The sequence below is a fragment of the Dysidea avara genome, chromosome 1, assembly GCF_963678975.1.
Source record: "Dysidea avara chromosome 1, odDysAvar1.4, whole genome shotgun sequence".
Taxonomy (NCBI): Eukaryota; Metazoa; Porifera; class Demospongiae; order Dictyoceratida; family Dysideidae; genus Dysidea; species Dysidea avara.
The window spans coordinates 28144341-28166931 of record NC_089272.1 but is presented as its reverse complement, the minus strand read 5'-3'; the positions used below and the strand labels follow the sequence as shown (position 1 = coordinate 28166931).

Here is a 22591-nt window from a genome sequence, read left to right as displayed (position 1 = left end):
AGAGACGAAATCAGTGAACAAAAACCAATCGCGTATGACTGCTTTGACATGACGTAAACAGACACCTATAACTCATGTATCCTTTAGGCTACTGCTACGTAACAAAGATTTTCGAACTCCTCTTGGGTGGGTGAATAAGATGGCACCCATGTTTTTATCATTGCACTCTTTCTTCATAAAGAACAAAGCATTTAAACATTTTCCAATTTTTTTTCATTTATGCAAATATTTTACGCATTGCAATGAATAACCTATACTGAAAATTTAGGCTTGCGCCATTATGTCAGGTTTTTGCAGATCCGGTCACATATATACTAAGTATGGGTGCAATGGGAAAGCATCGAGTACATAAAGGCACTATGTTATCAGGGCTGGTGGAAGCACTATGGCCACTACGGCCACTGCCGTAGCAGATTTTCACAGCCCAAGCCAGTCATGTGAGCGTATGCCTAGCTAAGCTAATATAGCTACACACTAATAAGGTAGCTCCGTATAGTAGTTACGTCGTCATGACATACACTAATTTATAGACACCAACCATTCTAACCTTTAATGCAGAAAAAGGATGTGCAGCCGACTTTACGTTACCACTTGTTTATCCTCTATTATATTCGTTCATCTAATGATCGAAGCACGTGCGGTGGACGTTCTTCCAGCTCTGCTGAGAGGTAGGTTATTATTATTATTGGGGTACAGGTAAGAAGGCAAAGCCTGTAAAAACCTGATCAATTGTATAAACGAAATTAGACTTTACAACATATTATAGAAAGGTAGCTAGTGTGACAGCTCAGGGAAGTTAGCTACAAAAGTCAGTGTATGTATGAAGCAATATCTTAAAATCAACTCTTTAAAAGTGCTAAAATTGCTTCAGAATGTGGTTTACAAACACTAAAAGTTTGAAATTTTCCTGGGGGGGGGGGGGGGGGGGGGCATGCCCCCAGACCCCCCCTAGAGTTCATACATTCATCACAATCCCTGAATCATTACCTGGCTTGTTACCTGACCAGCTACTAAGAGCTTCCACCGGCCTGGTTATGAATGCAAGTATATATAATGGAAAGCATAATATGTGACTGGATTTGCAAAAAGGTACCTTTTTCACACAAAAAATTTGACCCATTTTTTTGAACTTTGTAACTTCGTACCTTTTTTTATAATTGTATGTAATTGCTTGAAATTTTCCATGAGTGCAGATAAAGTATCTGGCTGCAGTTCGAAACTAAAAGCAAGTTAATCAGTGTAAGGAGTCAAGTGTTACATCATTTTGTTTGCTGGCATGTAAAATGTGTGGAAAAGATACCTTTTCGCAAATCCGGTCAAATATGACTTTAATCAAACTATTCTAGATGCCAACTTTTCAGTACCATTTCTACCTCACCAAACAGAGATTGTAGGAATTTTATCCCCACATGCCTAGAACTTCAACAGTAGAGACACAGTAGACAGAGTTACTTCAAATAGTAACTAGTTTCTAGTGACTCATTACTATTATCTAGTTAGAATTACTTTTGCAGAAGTAACTAGTGGATAAGTTACTTTATATGCTTGTTTGTTAACTTCATGTTTGTACGATTATTCCACTCAGATATACTGTACCTTGTGAAAGAGGAAAAAATAAACTATACATACACACGCTTTCCCAATTATTATTTTCCACCATTTTAGCTCAGTTTCAACTAAAATATGCAACATGAATCATGGAGTACAGTACACAGAATGTGTTTACTTATTTTGGTTGTGGCATGAATGGTGCAAAAGTAGTAGAATTTTTTTTAAAGCATGTTTACTAGTGACTGTGTGTACATAAGTATTGTATCTAGTTACTATTGTAACTTAGTAGTATGTGTAGTACACATAATTAACTGCAAACATACCTAACTATAGCACTAAACCAGTCAGAAGGTGACAATGGGTATTTAATATAATAATTTCAGAGTAATGAAGTATTTTAGGGTATAATACCATACCTGTTTTACTGCCCATACAAAAGTCTCAATAGTAGCAGTGAAATTTATCCCGTATTTCACTGGTAGCAGTGAAAATGTTGTAATTGCAATTTCATTGGCTAGAATTTATGTTAACAATTAGTGTTGACACATGTTTAGTACATAGTGACAAATTGCGTACATAGCAGCTAATGCACAGCATGCGTATATGCAGCTAGTATGGTATTAACTGGGAATAGCATGGGTAGCAGTGAAATTTGGGATAAATACCACTCTTGTTGTATTGGAAATGGTAAATTTCCAATACAACACTCATGGTATTTATCCCAAATTTCACTGCTACCCATGCTATTACTAGTACTAATTCTACCAATTTAATTCCACACACTTAATTAAATACCTTTCCTGCTATATAGGTGGAGCTGATCTTGAGAAAGAGACATATGCAGCTCTGCAGAGGTAGGCTATAGATCAGCTATTAGCAGTACCATGTAGAACCCAATACAGCTACGTATGCATTGTTTATTTAGCCTAATCAATAAAGTTTAATTATTAATAGTAATTTATTTTGTTGTGTTTAAAGCCCAACAGGTAGTTTTGCGAAAGACACATTCCCAGAGAACTACTGTGATGCAGTTGATAAGCCTGGTATTAGAGTTGTCCCACACCTATCTTCAGCTGGTGGAGTAGAATATGCCGTGTCTACTAAAACTGCTTCACTCAATGAACCACCACCTGAATATGCCTATGCAGCAGTGGATAAGAAAAAGGTAGTTACTGCATTGTATGAAGGTGTAAATGCATTTTGATACGTTATCTACACATTTTACATAAAGCAATATTTATATCATGTATTGCTACATACTTGCTTTACAGTACATTGTTGGAATTATTCCACGTCAAAGTTCAACTACCGGTGTGCAATATGCTGTGTCAACAAAAGCAGCAGAAGCTAAAGAACCTCATCGTTATGATGCAACAAGGGATGAGCCAGCAGTAAGTAATATGTAATCAGTTCATACTGTTTGTATATGAACAGTGCATTTAGGTAATACAGTACATGTCCCTCAGGAATCTACACAAACCTTACGTACGTGAAAACTAGACAGGTCTGGTTTGAAAGCTGAATTTCAGTGTCCTAGTGTCTGTAGTCTTGTGGAGGTACCTAGAATCTTTACAGTAGTGTATAATAAGGTTCTTCAATATGGTTGAGTGAAGTACTATGTGTCCAAAGGTTATTTGGGTATTCTGTGTGACTTTAGATGATGGAGCCCATGCATAAAACTATGTACAGTATACACATTTCCTTGTTAAGTGACAAACATTAGGAGTTTTAAGTTCAATAGAAAAGAAAGTAAGGAAACAAGGGAGGTTGCCCAAATCTGCAGATATACTAGTGAACATTTAATCCCTGATTAAGTCTATATCTATGAAATTAAATGTTCAATAGTGTGTAGGCAACCTCCCTTGTTTCCTTACTTTTTTTTTTTCTATGATCCCTATTTGAACTTAAAGTTCCAAATTTTTTCTTATACTTGTTTGTTTACATTTTTGTAAAATTATTATGACTGGTAAAGCGCACATACCACATCAAAAGTAATGATGGCACTAGAGTTAATGTTTTCATCTTAACATATGCCCAGCTATCAATTGTTGACTCGAATGTGAAGTAAACATTACACTTTGCTTTCAGCTATGTTGATCCCATACAAAGCGCCACAAACGAAGAGCAGCAGGAGAAGCACCTCTGCATCAATCCAGCCAACATGAAAAATACAAACGATTTGCATGCCCCAACTTGTTGTTCAATGTAATTTATGCTGTTCATTGTAATTGCTGTATGATTAACTTAGCTGATAATTCATTTGCCATTCTTGTTACAAAATCCCAATAGACACTTGCAAACAAGGCCACACATACATACTTAAATTCCATTTGTAGACCTACCAAGGAGTACTCACCTCAACAAGCTACTGAACAAAGCCCAAAAGCTACTACATCATGGACTGGCCAAATCCAGCAGAAACACCTACACGGCTGGACGAAGACAATATGTTAACTTCTGCAAAATGGCAAGGATTCACCCGATCCCAACATCCGAGTGCACCCTAACTCTGTTCATATCGCACCTAGCTACCTCCAACATCTCGCAGGGAACTATCAAGGTGTATCTATCAGCAGTTAGACACATGCATGTATGCAAGGGGCTTCATAACCACTTCAACCGCCAAATCACTCCTAGGCTCCATCTCATCTTAAGGGGAATCAAAAAGCGCCAAGCAGGCATGCACTCAGGAAAAACCCGACTGCCGATTACCATCCAGATGCTCTATAACATAAAAGCCCTCCTATCAAAGAAACCTCCTTCCTATTATAATACCACACTCTGGGCTATGTGCTGTCTTGCCTTTTTTGGGTTCTTAAGAGTCAGCGAGTTTACAATTCCTACAGAAGGCTCCTATGATCCATCACGACACCTATCTCTCAAGGATATTGCAGTTGACAACAGGAAGAAACCCCCTCTCCTGCAACTGTCCCTCAAAGAATCCAAAACAGACCCATTCAGGCAGGGTGCCAAGGTGCACATGGGTGCCACAGATAGCTTGGTATGTCCAATAAAAGCAATGATTTCATACCTCGGCAGAAGGAGTGAACAACCAGGTCCACTCTTCATCACTGAAGAAGGAAATGGCTGGACGGGAGCCATGTTTCGTGCAGGCCTCCAGTCCCTGATGGTCAGCCTCAAACTCGATAAGCGCCGCTATAACACACATAGCCTTCGGATTGGGGCAGCAACATCTGCGTCTCTAGCCAAACTGCCAGACTCTCACATACAAATTCTTGGCCGCTGGAAAAGCAACGCATTTAAAAGGTATATCAGACCTCCTCCCAGTGAGGTAGCAAATATGTCCAAGATCATCGCAGCTGGTCATCACTGACTCCTTTTTGACAAACTCAGCATGTAATTGGTGTATTTATATGTACTAAGGACTGTCTAATAGTACTGCATATGTCATATTGATAGTGTTGTACAGTCACTTCTTGTTGCTACCGTGCTTGTCTTGACACTACTGCAAAGTGGCTTCATGCTATAACGGTTGACCTACACAATTTGTTGGCATGCACACCTGCCATAAGTGCTGTTCCCAAACAGCCGGTATCTCCAAAACACATAATCTAGATACTTGGGTGAAAGGTCTCTCCCCCCACCCACCTGTGTGCCTGGTGGGGGGTGCTCACCTTTCTATGGCTTAAAGGAAGGCCTTTGGTGTGTAGAATGCCTCTAGGTACCAAAGTCCTTCCCTGCCCAAGTATCAGCACATCTGGAAAATACAAATATAAGACCCGGTAGGCCCAAAAAGAAATCTTAGGACAGAAAATTCTTTAAATCAAACCCAGGAACCGGGACCAGGTACACATACCAAAACCACCACTACCAACAACAGTTGGTCGGTGGTGAAGAGCGACCAGTGCTGCACCTCCCTGGACACGTCAAAGGTTAGTCAAGTAATTAATATTAATCTATGATCCCTATTTGAACTTAAAATTCCTAATTTTTTCTTATACTTGTTTGTTTACATTTTTGTAAAATTATTATGACCGGTAAAGCCGCACATACCACATCAAAAGTAATGATGGCACTAGAGTTAATGTTTTCATCTTAACATACGCCCAGCTATCAATTGTTGACTTGAATGTGAAGTAAACATTACACTTTGCTTTCAGCTATGTTGATCCCATACAAAGCGCTACAAACGAAGAGCAGCAGGAGAAGAACCTCTGCATCAATCCAGCCAACATGAAAAATACAAACGATTTGCATGCCCCAACTTTCAATTACTGACTCAAAAGTGAAGAAGTGGTCAGTACGCTTCCTGTTACACAGCATTACAAACAAAAACGTCTTTGCAATCAATTCAGTCACCACAGAAAATATGGATGATTTAACAAACAGGGAGTTATGCATTGCACCACTACAAAGGAGGACAAAGGTATGTCCATGATGTGTGCATTTTGTGTACAGCAGTATGCCAAAAGGCACATCTAGGAATGAAGTGACATCAAACAGTCAAGCCCATAGCCTTAGTGGTTATCAAGTTATGCTTGACTGAAGGCATCAGTCAGACAGTTAGTCAGTCAGTAGAAAATTCTATTGAATAATTTTTCATTTTGTAGCTATGTACATATTGGAAGCATTTAGGGTCATACTGAGGTCACTTTTGGGCTTGGCTATACCTAACCAATACTGCCAAAGCACTAGGATGATAATGTGAACTGGTTTTTTGGGTGATATTTTTAGCCAGAAAATGTCATGATCCCTAATATACAGTACAGTATTGTATGATATAACTACAGTACATGTGCTTGCATCTAATATTACTTCAAATTAAACTCGAGATTTAGCTACACACAAGGTGACCATCTCCATTCCTGAAGGGCAATAGTGTATCTAGGATTTTGAATCTTGAAAGTATGTGGTTTGTCTGATGTGTTAAAGGTATTACCTAATGACATAGTACGTATGTAATACCATGTGAAATTAAATTTCGAAAGTGTTCGAGTTTTGCAGTCTACTTTAAACTCAAAAATTTGCTGGCTTTCAGTAAAATACTTCACTACTTTCCTGTAATGTATGCCAAAACAGCTGGACAGGTATTATTGTACAGTACATTTATCAGTGTGGTATTACATGAAATGAACTGGTAATATGCTTGAGAGCTACACATGTCCAGGATTGTAGGTGGGAAATCCCTATGTTGGCATTGAACAGATGGTAGTAGCATGCCAATGTAGGCATTTTTGGACATAAATATGCTGTAAAACTACTGTCATTCATAGATCTTGTTTTGCTACTTTTTATCACTGGAACCTAATAATTGTGACCAAATTTGAGAAAACCATCAATCTACGCACATCAATAGATTGTGAAATATGCTATTTTAAACATTTCAATCCAGTTTAGTTTGGGAAGTCAAAAGCAATGAGTCTATTTTCACTGTGAATGCTGCTCACCATAGTGTCTGTTCCATAGCAACTGATATAACTATGATTTTGAGCACCTCTTTTCATTATGGTATCTGCAACACAAGCACATCACCATGGGTGGTGGTAGGGATAAATGGCAGGCAATTGATATATGAACAGAAAATAGCCAAGTAGATAATACGGTGTCTCCAGTCTTGATATTGGGCTCTCAAGACCACCTGTACATGTGCTACTGAAAATGAATGAAATTTATGTGAAAAACATCTGGGCAACTGCACGTCCTGTTCATATCTCTACCCAGCTGGCCAATGGCATTGCAAAGTGCCAAAGTATTCCCAGTGGCCTGCATACATCTCTAGAAATCTACTTGTGAAAAGTATCCTTAGCAAATCAGTGGCATAGTTGTGGTGCAAATGTGTAGTGTATTGGTGTGGCTATCCATTCGTGATGAAAAGTGAAGTTCACTCTGTGTCTGTGTGTCTGTGTCTGTGTGTGTGTCTTTGTCTGTCTGTGTAGATTGATGTTTGAGTACAGAAATACATAAAAAATTAGCTGCTGTAACTGAGTGTGTATGTATGTATGTATGTGTCTATATGTAGTGTATGTACAAACTGTTCATTAAAATTGTTAGCCATCTTACTTATACTGGGCAGCTAGATTTCATCGTGTAGTTAAAATTGTGACAAAATTTTTGATAGTCATTGATGCTTATACGTACTTGCACTTTAATTTCAACAGAATGTTCCACATCAAACCGCAGCTACTGGAGCAGTATATGCTGTGTCTTCTAAATCAGCAGCTCATCAACGTGATGATGTGAAGGACAAGAGCCCACAAGGAGTGAGGAATTAAGTGTATAAATGGACATCAGCTTCATAATATTATTATGCATTTATTATTACTATTTAATTAACCCCCTCACCACCAAATTTGTAGAGGCTCCAATCTACTGCTTCTAAACTGCTATAACTTACACACCATACCATATAATCCTATAAAACTATATATCAATTTACTTGCTATAGACCAAGGAATTCGATTATGAAGTTGTTGTTTACACAAGAACAACCACAAATCCATTATGTAACTTTAAAGTACGAAAATTGATCTAAGTGAAAACAAACGTGATATTTCACTACTTTACAGGCTAGCACTGTTTATAATATTCTAATCAAAAACAGCCAAGTTGTAAAAAAGGTGTGGCCCCCAAAAAGGCCATGGTGAAAAAAGATGTGAAATCCAAGGTGGCGGCCAAGAAATGGCTGTGATGGTAGGTTAATGGTTAAATTTTAATAATGACAATTCAGGTGAATTTGGTGCCAAGACCAAGTGGCACAAAATTCACCTGAATTGTCGTTATTAAAATGTAACCATTAACCTACCATCACAGCCATTTCTTGGCCGCCACCTTGTATTTCACATCTTTTTCCACCATGGCCTTTTTGGGGGCCACACCTTTTTTTACAGCTTGGCTGCTTTTGATTAGATATCACTTCTTTTTGTATTTGTATACTGCAAAGCCGGCCTATGGCTGGCTTTGGGGCTTTTTAACCCATGTGTTTTTTTCTTTACCACAGGAATAAGAAAAGAACTTAAAGAAGATTTTTAATGCTTCAATTATTTTTGATTTTATTAGTAATTATACAAATTATATACATATATTTATTACATGCCCATTATTCCCCACAGGATATTTTTTTGCAGTTGATCTCTCTACTGGGTGACTTGAAATGTAGCTGAACTATATACAGGATGGTTTATTTGTAGCTGAACTCTCTACAAGGTGAACTCTTCTAGCTGGTCTCTTTACAGGGTGATTTGTTTCTAGCTGAACTCTCTACAGGTGATTTGTTTGCAGCTAAACTCTCTACATGGTGGTTTCTTTGTAGCTGAACTCTCTACAAGGTAACTTCTTCTCTACAAGGTGATTTGTTGTAGTTGAATTCTCTAAAAGGTGGTTCGTTTGAGGCTGAACTCTCTACATGGTGGTTTCTTTGTAGCTGAACTCTCTACAGAGTGATTTGTTTGCAGCTGAACTCTCTACATGATGGTTTCTTTGTAACTGAACACTCTACAAGGTGACTTCTTCTAGCTGATCTTTCTACAGGGTGAATTGTTGTAGCTGAACTATCTACGAGGTAACTTCTTCTAGTTGATCTCTCTACAGGGTGATTTGTTTGTAACTGAACTCTCTGCATGATGGTTTCTTTGTAGCTGAACTCTCTACAAGGAGATATCTTCTAGCTGATCCCTCTACAGGGGGTTTACTTTTAGCTGAACTCTCTACAAGTGATTTATTTGCAGCTGAACTCTTTATGTAGTGGTTTCTTTGTAGCTGAACTCTCTACAAGGTGACCTCTTCTAGCTGATCTCTCTACAGGGTGATTTGTTTCTAGCTGAACTCTCTACAAGTGATTTTTTGCAGCTAAACACTCTACAAGGTGGTTTCTTTGTAGCTGAACTCTGTACATGATGGTTTCTTTGTAGCTGAACTCTTTACAAGGTGATTTATTCTAGCTGAACTCTCTATGGGGTAATTTCTTTATAGCTGAACTCTCTATGTGATGGTTTCTTTGTAACTGATCATGAACACTCTACAAGGTAACTTCTTCTAGCAGATCTTTCTACTGGGTTATTTGTTTTGCAGCTGAACTCTCTACATGGTGGTTTCTTTGTTGCTGAACTCTCTACAAGGTGAATTCTTCTACCTGATCTCTCTACAGGGTAATTTGTTTGTAACTGAACTCTGTACAAGTGCGTTTTTGTGGGTGATCTCACTGCAGGTTGATTTGTTTGTAGCTGAACTCACTAAAGGGTGATTTTGCTTGTAGCTGAACTCCTTGCATTGTGTCTAGTTTCTAGCTGATCTCTCTACAGGGTGATTTGTTTGTAGCTGATCTCTCTACAAGTTGATTTGTGTATAGCTGACCTCTCTGCAGGTTGATTAATTTGTAGCCGATCTCTCTACAGTGTAATTTGTTTGTAGCTGAACTGTCTATAAGGTGATTTGTTTGTAGCTGATCTCTCTGCAGGTTGATTTGTTTTAGCTGAACTCTCTACAGGGTGATTTATTTGTAGCTGAACTCCTTACATTGTGTCTAGTTTCTAGCTGATCTCTCTACAGGGTGATTTGTTTGTAGCTGATCTCTCTACAAGTTGATTTGTGTGTAGCTGATCTCTCTGCAGGTTGATTAATTTGGAGCCGATCTCTCTACAGTGTAATTTGTTTGTAGCTGAACTGTCTATAAGGTGATTAGTTTGTAGCTGATCTCTCTGCAGGTTGATTTGTTTTAGCTGAACTCTCTACAGGGTGATTTACTTGTAGCTGAACTCCTTACATTGTGTCTAGTTTCTAGCTGATCTCTCTACAGGTTGATTTGTTTGTAGCCGATCTCTCTACATGGTAATTTGTTTGTAGCTGAACTCTCTATAAGGTGATTTTTTTGCAGCTGAACTCTCTACATGGTGGTTTCTTTGTCGCTGAACTCTCTACAGGTTGTTTTGCTTGTAATTGAACTCTCTGCAGGGTGATTTGTTTCTGGCTTATCTCTCTACAGGTTGATTTGTGTGTAACTGGTTTCTCTACAAGCTGATTTGTTTGTAGCTGATTTCTCTGCAGGTTGATTTGTTTGTAGCTGATCTCTCTACAAGTTGATTTGTTTATTGCTGATCACTCTGAAAGTTGATTTGTTTGTAGCTGAACTCTCTGTAAAGTGTTTTGTGTGTAGCTGACCTCTCTTCAGGGTGATTTGTTTCTCTCTACAGGGTGATTTTTTTTGTAGCTGACCTCTCTTCAGGGTGATTTGTTTCTAGCTGATTGCTCTACAGGTTGATTTGTTTGTAGATGAACTCTCTACAGGGTAATTTGCTTGTAGCTGAACCCCTTACATTGTGTCTAGTTTGTAGCTGATCTCTCTACAGGGTGATTTGTTTGTAGCTGATCTCTATACAAGTTAATTTGTGTGTAGCTGATCTCTCTGCAGGGTGATTTGTTTGTAGCCGATCTCTCTACAAGGTAATTTGTTTGTAGCTGAACTATCTATAAGGTGATTTGTTTGTAGCTGATCTCTCTGCAGATTGTTTTGTTTTAGCTGAACTCTCTACAGGGTGATTTGTTTCTAGCTTATCTCTCTACAGGTTGATTTGTGTGTAACTGATCTCTCTACAAGCTGATTTGTTTGTAGCTGATCTTTCTGCAGGTTGATTTGTTTCTAGATGATCTCTCTACAGGTTGATTTGTTTGTTGCTGATCGCTCTAAAGGTTGATTTGTTTGTAGCTGAACTCTCTGCAAAGTGTTTTGTTTGTAGTTGATCTCTGATGATTTTTTGTAGCTGACCTCTCTTCAGCGTGATTTGTTTCTAGCTGATATCTCTACAGGGTGATTTTTTGTAGCTGACCTCTCTTCAGGGTGATTTGTTTCTAGCTGATCGCTCTACAGGTTGGTTTGTTAGTAGCTGAACTCTCTACAGGGTGATTTGCTTGTAGCTGATCTCTCTACAAGTTGATTTGTGTGTAGCTGATCTCTCTGCAAGTTGATTTGTTTTAGCTGAACTCTCTACAGGGTGATTTGCTTGTAGCTGAACTCCTTACATTGTGTCTAGTTTCTAGCTGATCTCTATACAGGGTAATTTGTTTGTAGCTGAACTCCTTACATTGTGTCTAGTTTCTAGCTGATCTCTCTACAGGGTGATTTGCTTGTAGCTGAACTCCTTACATTGTGCCTAGTTTCTAGTTGATCTCTCTACAGGGTGATTTGTTTGCAGTTGATCTCTCTACAAGTTGATTTGTGTGGATCACTCTGCAGGTTGATTTGTTTTAGCTGAACTATTTACAGGGTGATTTGTTTGTAGCTGAACTCCTTACACTGTGTCTAGTTTCTAGCTGATCTCTATACAGGGTAATTTGTTTGTAGCTGAACTCTCTATAAGGTGATTTGTTTGTAGCTGAACTCTCTATAGGGTGATTGCTTGTAGCTGAACTCCTTACATTGTGTCTAGTTTCTAGCTGATGTCTCTACAGGGTGATTATTTTATAGCTGATCTCTCTACAAGTTGATTTGTGTGTAGCTGATCTCTCTGCAGGTTGATTTGTTTGTAGCGGATCTCTCTACAAGGTAATTTGTTTGTAGCTGAACTCTCTATAAGGTGATTTGTTTGTAGCTGATCTCTCTGTAGGTTGATTTGTTTTAGCTGAACTCTCTACGGGTGATTGCTTGTGGCTGAACTCCTTACATTGTGTCTAGTTTCTAGTTGATGTCTCTACAGGGTGATTTTTTGTAGCTGAACTCTCTACAGAGTGATTTGTTTCTAGCTTATCTCTCTACAGGTAGATTTGTGTTGATTTGTTCATTGCTGATCGCTCTAAAGGTTGATTTGTTGTAGCTGAACACTCTGCAAAGTGTTTTATTTGTAGCTGATCTCTCTACAGGGTAATTTGTTTGTAGCTGAACTCTCTCCACAGTGACTTGTGAGTAGCTGAATTCTGTGTAGCTGAATTATCTAGAGAGTGACTTAATTGTAGCTGAATTCTCTACAGGGTGCATGATTTGTTTATAGCTGAACTTTCTTCAGTGTGACTTGTAATGTTCTGAATCTCAATGGTGATATATTTGCTTAACTCTCCACATGGTGACTTGCTTCTTGCTGAACTGTCTATAAGATTAACTGTTTGCAGCTGAACTCCCTACAGAATAACTTGTGATGCAATAAAATTCTATAATGGAGTAAATAAATTAGCCGAATGCTCTATTAGGGTGACTGTTCTATTAGAGTATCTCGATCTCACATTTGCTACACGGAGTTGGCTTTAGAATCATAACTCAGTGGTTTGTAATCCGATTCTTCTGTACTACTGCAATGCCTTTCTATGAATATTATTCCAGCTATACACCGATTTTCAGCTCATTGCTCTAAGCGGTTTGCCTAGTAGGCGTGAAAACTAATACTTTTTATTCGTAAATATCGATCGCGTAATTGTGACACAGGTTGGGTTTTGTGTCATATCTCCATGGTCTTTATCTCGATTCCTTTCAAACCACCAAAAGGCACTCCTACAATGGTTACTCCATCTACATAGCAATTTTCAACTCATTCCATGAAGCGGTTTACCCTGTAGGCGTGACAACAAATCGATCTTGTTTTACGCGAATAATCGGTCACACCTCCTGAACCATTCATCGGATTTGCACCAAATTGGATGCTAGGATTCGCCGTTGGACTCCCTTTCTGTGTGCCAAATTTCATGGCGATCGGAGTACGCGTTTGCTTGTTATAGCAATGTTTGCAAGTGTGCGAAAAGACAAAGAAGAAAAAAAAACAAGAAAAAAAAACGAAACTTTGGCAGCTCGTATCTCGGAAATGGCCGGAGCGATTTCCTTCAAATTTGGAAAGTGGACTCCCCTGGCTGGCGGGCAACTGTGTAGCAAATTTGGTTCCAATCGGATAAGCGATCACCGAGATACAAAGGTGTGAAAATGACGTTTTCGTTCTTCCTGTCAATATACTCACGGGTGTGGCGCTCCGGCTTCTTGGGCCGCACGACACACTACCGTGTGTCTTGATACAATAAATATCACCAACCTGTTTACAGTTGAAGCTAAGTCTGGCTTTCCAGCATTTGAGCAAGTGCTCATGCGCATACAAGCACGAGGTTACCGTTTTGAGGCATACAAAAGTAGCAACACGCCACTCCAACCTATAATAACCCCTCTCCTTATTGTTTCTCTTTATGAGTAGTGCCATTATCACATCGAAGACTCATCTACAATGCTTGTTATCGACGTTCTGAAAGTACGTGATTGCATCATCTAACCACATAACAGTGCACAAGAGACCGGTTATCCCTGTTCCCGTTCACTTAAGGGCGTTCCCTCTACAGGATAAGCACAGGGGCTACTAAAACACTCGACTGATGTTACAGAGCATTTGCAATGTAATACTACGAGCGTTTATAATTGAAACCACCATATGGCGGTTGTGACGGTGAGAGGGTTAAACTTGGATATGAAAAGTACTTCATGATTATGTAACCCTGCACATGCATAAATAGTCTATGCATAAATAGTCTATGCATATCAGCATCACAATGTATTGTGGCTGTTTTACTGAAGTATATTATATCAAGACACACGGTAGTGTGTCGTGCGGCCCAAGTAGCCGGCGCGCCACACCGTGAGTATATTTACAGGAAGAAAGTAAACGCAATTTTAACACCCTTGTAGCTCCGTGATTCCTTATCCTATTAAACCCAAATTTGCTACGGAAATGCCGGCGAGGTAGAGGAGTCCACATACCAAATTTGAAGAAAATCGCTCCAGCCATTTCCGAGATACGAGCGGCCATACTTTGGGTTTTTTTTCTTCGTTTTTTTCTTCTACTTCTTCTTTTCGCACACTTTGCAAAATCCGCAATAAAACACGAATGTGTGCTTGGATCGGGCTGAAATTTGGCACACTTAAAGGGCTCATTAAGGCGAATCTCAGTACCAAGATTGGTAGGAATCCGATAAACATTCACGGAGTTATGACCGATTATCTGCGTAAAATAAGGTCGAAGGTCTGTCACGCCCACAGGGTAAACCGCTTGAAGGAATGAGCTGAACATTGTTATGTAGATGGAGTAACCATCGTAGGAGTGCCTTTTTGTGGTTTGAAAGAAATCCAGTTAAAGGCCATCGAGATATGACACAAAACCCAACCTATGTCACAATTACGCGATCGACTTTTATGAATAAAAAAACTATTAGTTTTCACGCCTACCAGCCAAACCGCTTAGAACAGTGAGCTGAAAATCGGTGTGTAGCTGGAATAATTATCATAGAAAGTACTTGCAGTAGTACAGAAGAATCGGATTACAAACCACTGAGTTATGATTCCAAAGACAACTACGTGTAGCATATGCGAGATCGAGATACTCTAATAGAACAGTCACCCTAATAAAGCATTCAGCTACGTTTATAACTTACTCCATTATAGAATTTCTTTGGCATTGCAAGTTATTCTGTAGGGAGTTCAGTTACAAACAGTTAATCTTATAGACAATTCAGCTACAAGCAAGTCATCCTGTAGAGAGTTCAGCTACAAATATGTTGCTGTAGAGATTCAGAACATTATAAGTCACACTGAAGAGAATTCAACTATAAACAAGTCACCTTGTAGAGAGTTCAGCTACAACAAGTCACTCTGTAGAGAATTCAGCTACAAACAAGTCACTGCGTAAAGGGTTCAGCTACAAAAAAAAGCTACCTAGTAGAGAGTTCATCTAGATCAGCTACAAACAAGTTACTTTATGCAATGTTCAGCTACAAGTAAGTCACTCTGTAGAGAGTTCAGCTACAAACAAGTCACTCTGTAGTACAAACAAGTCACCGTGGAGAGAGAGTTCAGCAACCAATCAAAAAACCACCATGTAAAAGAGTTCAGCTATACAAACAAGATATAACTTTATAGAGAGATCAGGTAGAAACTTAACAGATCACACTGTAGAGAGTTCAGCTAGAAACAAGTCATCCAGACTGAGTAGAGAGATCAACTAGAAAACATCACCTTGTAGAGAGTTCATATACCCTGCAGATAGTTCAGCTACAAACAAATCACCCTATAGAGAGATCAGCTAGAAGAAGTCACCTTGTAAAGAGTTTAGCTACAAAGAAACTACCATGTAGAGAATTCAGCTATGAACAGATCATCCTGTTGAGAGTTCAGCTAGAAACAAGTCATCCTGTAGAGAGATCAACTAGAAGAAGATACCTTGTAGAGAGTTCAGCTACAAAGAAACAACCATGTAGGAAGTTCAACTGCAAACAAATCAAACTGTACAGAGTTCAGCTACAGACAAATCACCCTGTAGAGAGATCAGCTAGAAACAAGTCACCCTGTAGGGAAATCAACTAGAAGAAGTTACCTTGTAGAGAGCTCAGCTGCAAACAAACCATCATGTAGAGACTTCAGGTGCAAACAAATCACCCTGTAGAGAGTTCAGCTATGAAAGGATCACCCTGTAGAGAGTCCAGCTAGAAACAAGTCATCCTGTAGAGAGATCAGCTAGAAGAAGCTACCTTGTAGAGAGTTCAGCTACAAAGAAACCACCATGTAGATAGTTCAGCTGTAAACAAATCATCCTGTAGAGAATTCAGCTACGAATAGATCACCCGGTAGAGTTCAGCTAGAAACAAGTCACCCTACAGAGAGATCAGCTAGAAACAAGTCATCCTGTAGACAGACCAGCTAGAACAAGTCACTTTGTATGTAGAAAGTTCAGCTACAAAAAAAATCACCCTGTAGAGAGGTCAGCTACAAACAAATCTCCCTGTATAGAGATCAGCTAGAAGAAGTTACCTTGTAGAGAGTTCAGCTACAAAGAAACCATTATGTAGAGAGTTCAGCTGCAAACAAATCACTTGTAGAGAGTTCAGCTACAAACAAATCACCCTCTAGAATGATCAGCTAAAAGAAGTCACCCTGTAGAGAGTTCAGTTACAAAGAAACCACCATCTAGATAGTTCAGCTACAAACTAGTGACCTTGTAGAGACATCAGTTACCTTGTAGAGAGTTCAGCTACAAAGAAACCTCATGTAGAGAGTTCAGCTGCAAACAAATCACCTGTAGAGAGTTCAGCTACAAACAAAACTCCCTGTAGAAAGGTCAGCTAGAAGAAGTCACCTTGTAGAGAGTTCAGCTACAAAGAACCATCATGTAGAGAGTTCAGCTGCAAACAAATCACCCATATAGAGTTCAGCTACAAACAAATCTCCCTGTAGAGAGATCAGCTAGAAGAAGTTTCCTTGTAGAGAGTTCAGCTACAAACAAATCACCCTGTAGAAAGATCAGTTAGAAGAAGTTACCTTGTGGAAAGTTCAGCTACAAAGAAACCATCATGTAGAGAGTTCAGCTGCAAACAAATCACCTGTAGAGAATTCAGCTACAAACAAATCTCCCTGTAGAGAGATCAGCTAAAAGAAGTTACCTTGTGGAGAGATCAGCTACAAAGAAACCATCATGTAGAGAGTTAAGTTGCAAACAAATTACCTGTAGAGAGTTCAGCTACAAACAAATCTCTCTACATATCGATCTGTAGAGAGATCAGCTAGGAGAAGTTACCTTGTAGAGAGTTCAGCTACAAAGAAACCATCATGTAAAGAGTTCAGCTGCAAACAAATCACCTGTAGAGAGTTCAGCTACAAACAAATCTCCCTGTAGAAAGATCAGCTAGAAGAAGTTACCTTGTGGAGAGTTCAGCTACAAAGAAACCATCATGTAGAGAGTTCAGCTGCAAACAAATCACTTGTAGAGAGTTCAGCTACAAACAAATCTCCCTGTAGAGAGATCAGCTAGAAGAAATTACCTTGTAGAAAGTTCAGTTACAAAGAAACCACCATGTAGAGAGTTCAGCTGCAAAGAAATCACACTGTAGAAAATTCAGCCACAAACAAATTACCCTGTAGAAAGATCAGTTAGAAGAAGTTACCTTGTAGAGAGTTCAGCTACAAAGAAACCATTCTGTAAAGAGCTCAGCTGCAAACAAATCACCTGCGCAGAATTCAGCTACAAACAAACCACCCTGTAAAGAGATCAGCTCGAAGAAGTTACTTGTATATCGTTCAGCTACAAACAATTCACCCTATAGAGAGAGCAGCAAGAAGAAGTCACTTTGTAGAGTGTTCAGTTACAAAGAAACCACCATGGAGAGTTCTGTAATAAATATATGTATTATACACATATAATTTGTACATTTACTGATAAAATCAGAAATATTTAAAGTACATCTGCTTCATCTTTTCTTCTTCCTGTGGAAAAGAAAAAAAAACAGGTTAAAAAAGTCCCAAAGCGGCCGGCTTTGGGGTATACAAATACAAAAAGAAGTGAAATCTAATCCAAAACAGCCAGCTGTAAAAAAAGTGTGCGGCCCTCAAAAAGGCTATGGTGAAAAAAGATGTGAAATCCAAGGTGGCGGCCAAGAAATGGCTGTGATGGTAGGTTAATGGTAAAAAATTTAATAACGGCAATTTAGATGAATTTTTTGCCAAGATCAAGCGGCACAAAAATTCACCTGAATTGTTGTTATTAAAATTTTTACCATTAACCTACCATCACAGCCATTTCTTGGCCGCCACCTTGGATTTCACATCTTTTTTCCCCATAGCCTTTTTGAGGACCGCACACTTTTTTTACAGCTGGCTGTTTTGGATTAGATAAAATATAACAAAAAAAACCAGACTAGTTTATTTATGTGAACGGCATGAACATTAAATCAGTACATAAGTACTAGAATAATAAAATTTATACATGTTATGCATGGTATCATATTTCACCATAGATTAGCTATGCTGAAATACATCATGGATCTACATCTGGAGTGAAGGTTTCCATGGGTGATGATCCTGTTGTTAAGTACACCCAGGTTGCCTATACCTAGCTGGTAACAGCATATGTGTTAAACTGGTGTGATTTTCTACGTTTTGTATTCTACCTCATTTTTCAGGCTATAGTATTTCTTTTATTTCTGTACTGCAGTTTGTAGTTTGACTTTTACTGGGTGAAGGACTATTTGCAAATAATTACACTTTTCATTTTTACAGGTTCATCTGTGTACCTATGTACTATATACGTTATTATGTATTTGTACACAGTGGTACATGATTATGCCTACGTGTGAATATATTTTACATTGCAAATGATGAATGCATTAGCAGGTCCATGCACACAGTATGTACAGCATAAATATACATGTTACTGGCAAAATAACTTTAAGAATTTGTATTGTAGTGATATATTGATACATGAATATTCATGCACATAACATTTAGTTTGAGTGTGTAGAATGTGTTATGTATGTTGTGTACATTGTGTGTGCATGTCCATTATTCATGTTGTTCATACAGTCTAGCTATATGTGACCGTCTCGCCAAAAAACAGACTTGTTCACACAATAATTTTTTTGATATTATCTCAGCATTATCTACAGTGTCCAAAAAATGAATCACCAAAATTTCAGCCTTCTGTGGTGAGTAGTTTTGGAATTATAGTAGGAAGAGCAAGATAATCGATATGTACAGCTACTATACTTTTCTTTTTAGAATAATAATAAATAATCATTATCGCAAACAGACAAAAACGGCTATATTAATCTCCAATCTAAGGCTGGATATGCCCCTTGTGCACAGCCAGGTCAACCAGCGACTATACTGAAAATAAACTACAGGCGCTTACATTCGCAGCCATAACTTCTGTTTGGATTAGTCTACAACATTGGAATTTGGCTTACATAAATTAGCACATCAGCCAAGGTATAGTGTTAGCCCTGTAGTCACTTGCACATATGGGTATGAAGGCAGTTTAGTAGAAGAAATGATGACGATCTTGTTTACATTTACCACATCGTAAAAAAATGAACATGACACGCAAACCGTTGGAGCTACAGAAACGAAACAAACATCTTCGAACTCTCCATGAGCAGGCAAATATGATGGTGTATAGTTTTAATTGATTTGAGTCTTCCTTCTTTGAGTACTGGCCCAATAAAAACTTGCGTATTTTTCTTGTAGCGTGTGTAATTTTATGATTTTTTTTTAAATTTCGTTTTTCTCAATACACATGCTTGTGCAAACAAGTCAGGTTTTTGCTGAGATGGTCACATATGTTATGCGTATGTACAGTATTAATTTTATACTGTATATGAAAAGGCATGGGAAAATGTTTGTGTACTGTATAGTTAAAGCCAATATTCCATTTATGCATGAGCTTAGAAAATAATATTATGGATTTTGGAAGAAACAATCCAAATCACACATTAGAAGTTTCAAGATAAATGGTTTTAAAGTATTTCAAGCATTCAAGCCATTATAACTTGCCAAGGACAGTGAGCACACATAGCTATGAAATTTACACAAGACTGTGACAAGAGATTGATCAATTTATTACCTTTCAGACTGCCTCCAGTACTTGTATAGTATGTTCACGTTGAGCTGAATCCTCAAAAACATTTAATAACTCATAGATGCAATTACACACGATCTTGAAATTTGGCTCATTTGTAGTACTGCTTGACCCACTAAAAAATTTCAAAATCTTGTTCAAATGTTTAAAATAATATTTACGGCCAATCAAAATTTTCACAATACATTTCCTATTGGGAAGCCATGTAAGTACAGTGTCCATTGCACCCCTTTCCTGAACTTGTAATGGAGCCAAACCGTACGTGTCTGTTGTTGACACCTTTGCTGTTACCAATAATCATCTGGTTGGCTGAAATGTTAACTCTGTTGAGAAAAAATCCACTTTTAATTTTTAGCTGTTTTTCAGGATTCAGCTCAATGTGAACATACTATAGCTGCTTGTAGGGTTTCCTGCCAAATAAGGCAGAAAATCTGAGTAGATGGACAGGTGAAGTAGTATCACAAATGCTCACAAAGGGGTGGGGGTAGGGTTGGTGGAGTGGGTAGACTTCAAGTGTAGTCAGACCTTGATGGCCGAATGATACAGCATTTTCTGTATTGATTTTGATGCATATCAGCCACTGAGGAGCCAGCATAGTCCTATAATCTCATGTCTGTACTTCACTCATCCACCAGCACACTTGTTAAGCCAAGTCCTCACATGCACAAAGCTAGAAGCTGCCATTAGAGCTTGCCACACCAACTAGATGTCTCTTAAAACTAACCTTGAGTAATTATAATGCTGAGGATCAAAACTAATAGTACAGAAGTTTACATGTAGCCATCCACTGGCATTATGTTAGTTAGATTTTACCTGATGTGTGACTTGTACTGGTTTCATAAAATCTGGTCACAGCTATGTAGTTATAAAGTAAGGTATCAAGTACAGGGGTACTAGTAGAACACTAATAACAATTGCGTTTCATGCAGAGATATAAGTGTACACCTTTCCAGCATTTGCATCATACATACAGTACATGTGGGATTTGACCAACATCATTACATAAGTTATATACTACAACACAATGATAGCTATTTATTTATTAAGACATTACAGCATAAGTGCTGAAGGTCTGTAGGATTCCGAGTCCCGTCTGTTTAAGGTTGTTACAGAAAGTATTTTTTTGACAATTGCAAGGTGAAGATGTACATATGCTAATAGTCTGTCTACGTATGCTCTTCAGATATGTTTTCTTTATGGGTTGTCTGAGTGGCAATTCAAGAAGTCTATGGTAGGCATTAACCTATTATTATGCTATGTTACAATTACAATGCTCAAAAATTCTGCCCATTAGCCTCAAACATAAGTATGTATGCTCAATTAGGCATGAGGCTATTATGCTCCAAAAATTGAGCATTATGCTTTTGAGCAGTGCTTAATAAATCATCTATTATGTTTTTGAGAATTTCCCATTATTCCCAAAATTATGCCATCATAATTGGCTAATAATGCCAGTTTATTGCTGTATCAGACCATTTTCTTTGATGTTTATTTAAGCTAATAAGCTTCCAATAATCTTGAATTCTTTAGCTGGTTGCTGTATTAGAGTATTTCGTTTGAATGTGACTGCTTTATTAGAGTAAATAATATTCACTGTTCTATTAGAGTTTCTGACTGCATTATTAGAGTATCTCAATCTTTTCTAATGGAATTATGCAATCTGCAGATTTTCCTACTGTTAAAGCTTTATAATCACCTCAAAATGCTAGCATAATTCTTGATTCCCATGCATACCTATATTATGCCCGAAATTATGCTGCCATAATCGCCGCATCCCTATGCTCAATACTAATAAGTATGCCTCAGGACTTCATCTTATGATTAAAAGTAAAAATAAATTGTTCAATAATAATTACTGTAGTCGATTAGTTACTGACTGTTCTATTAGAGTATGAAAATTCTTCCTCTTACATATGGTATTCTGCACCTATTTTGCTTGATGCTTTAAGTTCCTATTATGTTAAAATTATGTCAGCATACGTAATATGCATAGGCTGGTTGAAACAGCATTGAGACTCAATGTGAGTAGAAACTCCAGCTGCAGAGAGATGTGAGGATGGATTTATGTCTTCCAACATGTTGTTATTGAATGCTAACTATAACTTGTGGTATAAAACTCCACTTAAAAGTAGATAAGACAAGTGATTTATAAGCACTTCTTATACAATGAACACTGAAAGGAATCAAAGGCTGCTGACACAATTAGTACTTGATACTGTTGACAGCCAGTCTGGAGAATTTCCTATGTATGTACACTGCTTGAAGTATCTTAGTTTACTACAGTGGTATATCCCCAGTATATGGAACAGTTAATTGTTTGTTATTTTAGTAGTTTTTCAGTAAACCCGCATTACTGATGTTTTACTGAGAGTTTAAAACTTAGTAAAATAATTATGTTCCATATACTTAAGTTTACTGACACTTTACTATAAGTATAACTACAGTAAGGCATCTTAACAAATTAGTAAACTAAGAACCTTCAAGCAGTGGTACGTGTCAGCAAATGACTGAAATGAGCTGGGTTTATATAATGCTGGTTTTAACATACTCTATGTAATAATGGTACGTAGATCATATCATTGGTGCATAGATCATGTACACACATTTGTACATACAAAGAAAAATAAGCATTACAAAAAGAAAACATACAATGTCCTCAAGCACATTCATCTTCAGCTAGAAATGAGGTTTTTTTGTAGTGATGTTCAGTCCACATTAGTCAGCTA

The 22591-nt window shown here is 38.1% G+C and overlaps 1 protein-coding gene across 1 annotated transcript in view; it reads left to right on the top strand.

The window, feature by feature from the left end:
* LOC136242503 (uncharacterized) overlaps positions 1 to 18604 on the top strand; it is a 48971-nt gene extending 30367 nt beyond the window's left edge. Inside the window, exons 4-8 of the mRNA XM_066033976.1 lie at positions 2363 to 2405; positions 2530 to 2716; positions 2823 to 2942; positions 7671 to 7772; positions 18247 to 18604. Coding sequence (XP_065890048.1) covers positions 2363 to 2405; positions 2530 to 2716; positions 2823 to 2942; positions 7671 to 7772; positions 18247 to 18345 — 551 coding nt within the window. The 3' untranslated portion in view covers positions 18346 to 18604. The remainder of the gene's footprint in view (positions 1 to 2362; positions 2406 to 2529; positions 2717 to 2822; positions 2943 to 7670; positions 7773 to 18246) is intronic.
* The last annotated feature ends 3987 nt before the right edge of the window (positions 18605 to 22591 follow it).